Raw genomic sequence first — 6,000 nt, forward strand, 5'->3', positions numbered from 1 at the left:
TATTTAAACATTAAATTGAGAGGGCACCAAATACTCAAAACTACCAGGGAAGATACTTACAAAGTCATCTCCTGAGTCAGCTCCCAGAGAGGCAACAGATTCCTTGCTCACCGACCGGGGGATCCTAGTAGCACCTCCTGGTCTCTGAGCAACAGCACTCTCTTCTGCGATTTTCTTTTTTAGTTTTGCAAACATCTTTGCTATGTGGATATTCTGCACTATAGACTGGCTCTTGAACCACCAAATAGTCCTTAAGGCCAACAACCAGGATTCAGTGACAGGTGCCTAAAAAGTTCCAGACATCGGAGCCAGCTGCATTCCCATTTAAATGTGTGTAAAAGGGCTTATGGCAATACAGTATCTAGAAATCAGATGAAAGAGACAACTCTAAGTTAAACATTGGAAAGATTTCAACCTCTGAAATCTGTTTCATATTTATGTTAACCTTCAGGTTTCAAAATTTAGTCTCATAACTTCACATGTACTCTTAATAGACCACAAATACTAAACATTTAAAAAAGCACTCTGGTACTTCATATGCATACAAAGATACGGAAATCCAGTCTTAGAGAGATGAAGTAATCCACCCAAGATCATGTAGCTAAGTGGCAGAGCTGGTATCTGAATCCAGGTCTTTCTGACTTACAAGTCCCTATTCTTTTTTTTTTTTTAAATAATTATTATTATTGAAAATAATAATAAAATGGCATGTTGGCTATAGCATACAGCTATAGCATTTATAGAATTTCCCACGATAAACATAGCATCACATAACGCTTTTAAATCCTTCCCTCAATAAAACTAATTTGTTTAATTACACTTTGGTGCCTTTTTTAAAAGATGAGAATAAAAATATATGTAACTCAATATGGGGAAAAGCCTCTGTAACAGAGGCTAACAACCTAGAAAAAAGCATGGTCGATTTTGCATAGGTATCAGAAATCCCTAAACTTTTCTTGGAAATGTTGAGTGGTGCTCTTTTGAGTTTGATGAAATTAACCCAAATCACACTTTTCTTTTCTTCAGAATGTTTGAAATAATATTTAACATCAGATTAATGCATCTTTTCCTCCCACTGATGTATAAAACACTACTATTCTTGCTTCAATCTTAATTTTTCATGAAGGTTGTCTAGGTTCTGCTCTAAGATCTACAAATGATTTTTCACCCCTTTAGATCATCCACTTAAGTCTGTGCAATTTTTCAAAACTTGACCTTCAATGTCTGTAAACCACCTACTCACCTAGCTTATCTACTAGATTTAAAACAGCCTGGAAGTCAAAGCATTCTGTCCTGCGTGAAAACAAAGACAAAATACGTTGGATATTTCCTTTCAAGTGTGAGGCCTCAGTATTTGGGGATGGTGGGAAGAGGGAGAGTGGGTTAAGGGGGAAAAAATCCTGTCATTACCACCTTCAGTAGTCTAACCTCCCTTACCCTAGTCTCTTTGCATTTTTAATTTTCTTAAAAGCTACACTTATGGTACAAAGAATCTCTCACTGCAGTAGGTCCCTAAATTCACTTCTCGTTGGGAGCCCTGAGCAAAACAACTTGAAAGAGATTAAGGTTTCCCAGCTGATTCTGACAGTCATACATCATTTACCTGGCCAGACCCTGGGATATATGGTCACTGACCTTTGACTCGCACTAAGAAAGCCGCTGAAAAAAATGGCAAACTTGGGTAAACCAAATGCCCAGAGAGGCAGGCAGGTAGGTACCTGACCAGGGCCACCCGTAGCAGTTTGAATCACACTCCTTCACTCTCTGGAAACCCGCCAGGGTTTGGGGCTGTCAAACAAGGCTGGGGCCCAAAGCCTCTTCCTTTTGACAGCAGGGAAACTGAGGCCCAGAGAGGCGGAGTGACTTGTCCAAGGTCGCGCAGGGAGAATCCTGGATCCCGAGGCTCTGGACGCCCAGGCCGAGGCAGCCCGCCGACACCACCCTCGCCCTTTCAGCACCCTGGTAAGGCCCCCTGCCCAGGGTCTCGGGCACCCCGTCCGGACCGCTCTGGCGGCAAACCGAGGCCACAGGGCAAAAGAGGGGCCTGCTCGGTACCCGGAGCCCCCGCCTGCGCACCTGCCACTGTTGGGGCAGCCGACAAAGCCCCGCCTCCCGGGCCTCTCTTGAGCGCGGGACCGCGTCACCAGCCCCCACAGCCAGCCGGCCGGCCGAGCAGCGACCCGGAACCGCACCTCCACCAGAACACCGGAAGTCGTTGCTCGCGCATGCGCTCGTGCACTTACTCCGGGGCCTTGGGTGCGAACTTTCAAGCGACGGTTGGGCCGGAACGGCCGGACTATGCAGGTTTGGTATCTGACGCTGCTTACAGCCTGCAAGCGACGTCAGCGAGCTGTGGGGTACACAGATTACGATTGTTGCCGAGTAATTTCTTCCCTTCTTTTTATTTGAAAGTTGTGCGGAGCGAGGAAAGTATGAGGGTCTCGTGGTAAAAGGGAAAGAATTTCACTGGTGTGGTAGGGCTAAAGTCGGCTGTGCTGGATAGAAATCCGGGGCAACAGGGAGCTTCCATTCCATTCCTCTTCGCGCATCCCAGTCCACTGCATCTCACATGTCTGCCTTGTCACTAGGTAGTACATAATCACCGACTGTCTGTGCCTCCTTCTTCTGGAGCCTTTGCTCCAGAAACTAGTAGTGGGAACTTGCGCCTTGTACTAGTGTTTTAACTTGTGTGCTTCTGACCTACTATAGGTTGTACATTTTATATGGCAACCCGGAACACACATAGTGTATACCTTTATTATGTAATGCACTGATACACTATTAAAAAGAGAAGTGGATGAGAGTCCACTTCATTAATTTTATTATCCACTTAATTGTTCGAAGTTACACTGCAAACTAGTAGCGGACGTGAGATCTGACTCCTCAGTGCCACGCCAAGCATTACAAGTTAATAGACATCTTGTTCTTGCGTGAGACCTAAAGCCAGTCCGAGGGTCAGCAGCTTCCACCTCTGGCCTCTGCTTGTTCATTTCTGAGCACTAGAAGCAGGACAGGGAAAAATCAAGACCAGGACTCAGAAGAAATTTACAAACTAGAATAATAAGCATCTAATCCACAACCCTAAGATAGTTCAAAGCATCTCAAGTATTGTCTGAAAGAAGCACACCATAACAGGTAAGTGTCTAAGTCGTCAACAATACTGAAGTACCAAAAATTTAAGCAAAACTGTTTATTTTTATGTTGATGATACACTTATATATGTGGATTCAAGATACAAAATTCATTTACAACAGTTCACATCTGATGAATGTAGTCACATTCCAAGAGAACATTTATCAATGCAAAAATGACTTCAATACACTGACAACAAAAATCAAATGTTGTATAATTTGTTATTCATTAAACCTCAAAACAATTTTTAACTTTCCATCCTCTAATATAAAGCGCCCTTGAGGTGGCAGGCACTATACAACAGAAGAAAACATTGGAAAGACAAGGGCCTACTGAATCTGCTCTGCAGAAACAGTGTTGACTCTGAAATTCATTTAGTAGTTACTGAAAGGCTGCTGTCCTTTGTTACATATCACATATCATACAAAAGTTGAAACTGATGAGCTCCAGAAAACAAAATGATTCAATAACTTCTCAATATCTAAAACCTATTAAGAATTAACCATAACAAAGCAGAAAAAGGCTACTGTAAAGGAACAAAACAGGAAACATCCTTGTTTAAGAGTATGTACGGTTTAAGCAAATTAGAAACAGGAGACAAGATTTTACAATACCACAAATGTTCAAGTCAAATGCTATTGCCAATATAATTTCCCCTTTAGTCAACAGTAGTAAATAGCTCCTTCAAAGTTTATCCTACTGATTAATAACATGTATAAAAATGACTGAATCCAAATGGTTTGCTGTCTAACAGAGCTGAGTTGATGGATTTTGTTCTAAAGTATTAACCCACAGTGTTCAAATTTTAATACAAATGAGCAACAAGGTAATGTCAAGGTAATATTACAGTGATTGGCAAGAGCTGGATCTAAACAACCAAGCTTCATTATTTGCACTACAGATTAGCAGCACTTGGATAAGAACTGTTAAGAGAAAATGATTGTGCTTCAGTCTCTTGAGGAGAACTAATGTAACTCTATAATCCTTAAAGTATTACATCTCAGTTACAGACAAGCACAATTTTTAAAAAAGTATTTCACACCACCAGAAAATCAAGGAACTATATCCTCCAAATGTAATTTCTGCTATGATTTAAACAAGTGCATTTCTGCCTGATATCCACAAGGTACAAATGGGTTGCCATTATTTTCAAGGAAAAAGAGTTCAAGCATAACTTATTTTAACTCCTATTGATTATCCTAACCTTTGGTGATGATTTGTATAAAGCAAAACAGTACTCAACCTTACGGTGAAAATGGCTCAGAGATAATAGTAATGTGGCCTGAAATTAAAATAATCAGTGCAAAATACAAAATGACTTAAATTGCATCATGTGATTCACTGATTAATGAAACCACTGTCTACACTGATGCTACATAATGAATATAACTTATTTAAATAAATTCCTTCACTGATAAGCTGTATTATGAAAATGTTAGGACACTGCATCTGCCTTTCCTATTATCTAACACCTGTCTACCTCATCTGGAAGAATCCTCAAAAATATAGGACTCTGATTGTTGAATAGAAAAGTTTATTTCAAAACAAAAAGCATTTGGAGAACTAACCATATGGTCTATGTGGCAAAAGGAATGCATCCAGATAACTATAAAAAACCATGAAAATCAAGTTCTAAAATATTTTACTGATCATTAGAAGTTCTTTTAAATGATGTTATAATAAAGAATCAAGAGTAAAAACCAACTTATTCTTCAAGAAATAGTAATAAAAATTCTTATTGCCCTAAAACATTTTAAACATTTTTCCCTGAAGATTTTTAATACATCACAATACATACTTCTAATTTAGAAAAAAATTAATAATGTGCAAAAGAGGATGGGATTCTTTTAAAATACAGTGGTCATTCCTCTATGTTTTGGAATTATTTACTTTGGGTTCATATACGATCATTTCACATTTTACAATGGTTGATCATACTGATTTGATGTTTGAGGAAATTTATGGTTCAAGTTATAATGTTTACAAATCTCAATTTTCAGCTGTGAACAAATAGACATTCATAAGAGCTTCAAAACAGGATATTTAAGTAAAAAGACAAAATGTTAAAGTTTACTGAAGTTCTGTGGAAAGGCTAGCCTTAATTCCTTATCTTACTCAGAAATTGAAACAATCAGTTTATCAACTTTTATTCTGTAAGACTACCTGAAAAGAAAAAAATTTTTTTTTAAATCTGACCCCTGAAATAACTTATGTTATGTCTCAATAAACAATTAGCCATACCTAAAAGGATGACTGTCTTAGGATATAGACGGCTATTGTTCATTTAAAATAGGAAAAATACTCCCAATTTATAGTCAATTCTAGCACCAAATTCAGGTTTAACTAAGTGGATCTGGAGTGTATACTTAATACAGTGTACTTCAAACTATTTAAAAGTCCTGAATCTACTGTTTGACTTTGTTAAAACTTGCACTACTTAGAGTAGTTTGATAACTAACTTTAAAAGCACAGAAGAAAATAAAAATATTATAAAATTAAGAAATGGATGTTTAAATCAAGTTAAGTAACAATGTTTTGTAGAAATGGAAGTCTTCTTAAAAATCAATATTACACAAAACTAGTAAGTGAAAAATGCCTATTTTAACGAAAAAAAAATTTCATGTCTACAGCTATGGCAACAACAGATTAAGTTATACTTAATATTATCCCCCTACATCATTCTGATACTCTTCTCTTCTAGGTGACTGATTTCAGTCACACATCAATGATCTTTTCATAAACACAAGACATGCTTAAATAGATCTCTGTGTTCAAAACTTAATGAGGCTAGGATATGGTGTAATATTATGTTTTACAATTCTGGTTTTGGAGAAGATGAATTGTTTGAAAAAAAATGCAAAATGCACA

General features: G+C 38.0%; 1 protein-coding gene across 6 annotated transcripts in view; it reads right to left on the minus strand.

Annotated features, from left to right (window-relative positions):
- GOLGA1 (golgin A1) overlaps positions 1 to 2,193 on the minus strand; it is an 81,136-nt gene extending 78,943 nt beyond the window's left edge. For 2 of the 6 annotated variants that reach the window (XM_077144737.1, XM_077144729.1), the window contains exons 1-3: positions 2,077 to 2,193; positions 1,244 to 1,293; positions 61 to 361 (exon numbers count right to left, since the gene is read on the minus strand). In XM_077144737.1, coding sequence (XP_077000852.1) covers positions 61 to 195 — 135 coding nt within the window. In that variant the 5' untranslated portion in view covers positions 196 to 361; positions 1,244 to 1,293; positions 2,077 to 2,193. The other 4 variants (XM_077144734.1, XM_077144735.1, XM_077144732.1 and 1 more) reach the window with 4 other exon arrangements.
- Between the last annotated feature and the right edge of the window lie 3,807 nt (positions 2,194 to 6,000).

The sequence above is a fragment of the Tamandua tetradactyla genome, chromosome 2 (genome assembly GCF_023851605.1).
Source record: "Tamandua tetradactyla isolate mTamTet1 chromosome 2, mTamTet1.pri, whole genome shotgun sequence".
Classification (NCBI taxonomy): domain Eukaryota; kingdom Metazoa; phylum Chordata; class Mammalia; order Pilosa; family Myrmecophagidae; genus Tamandua; species Tamandua tetradactyla.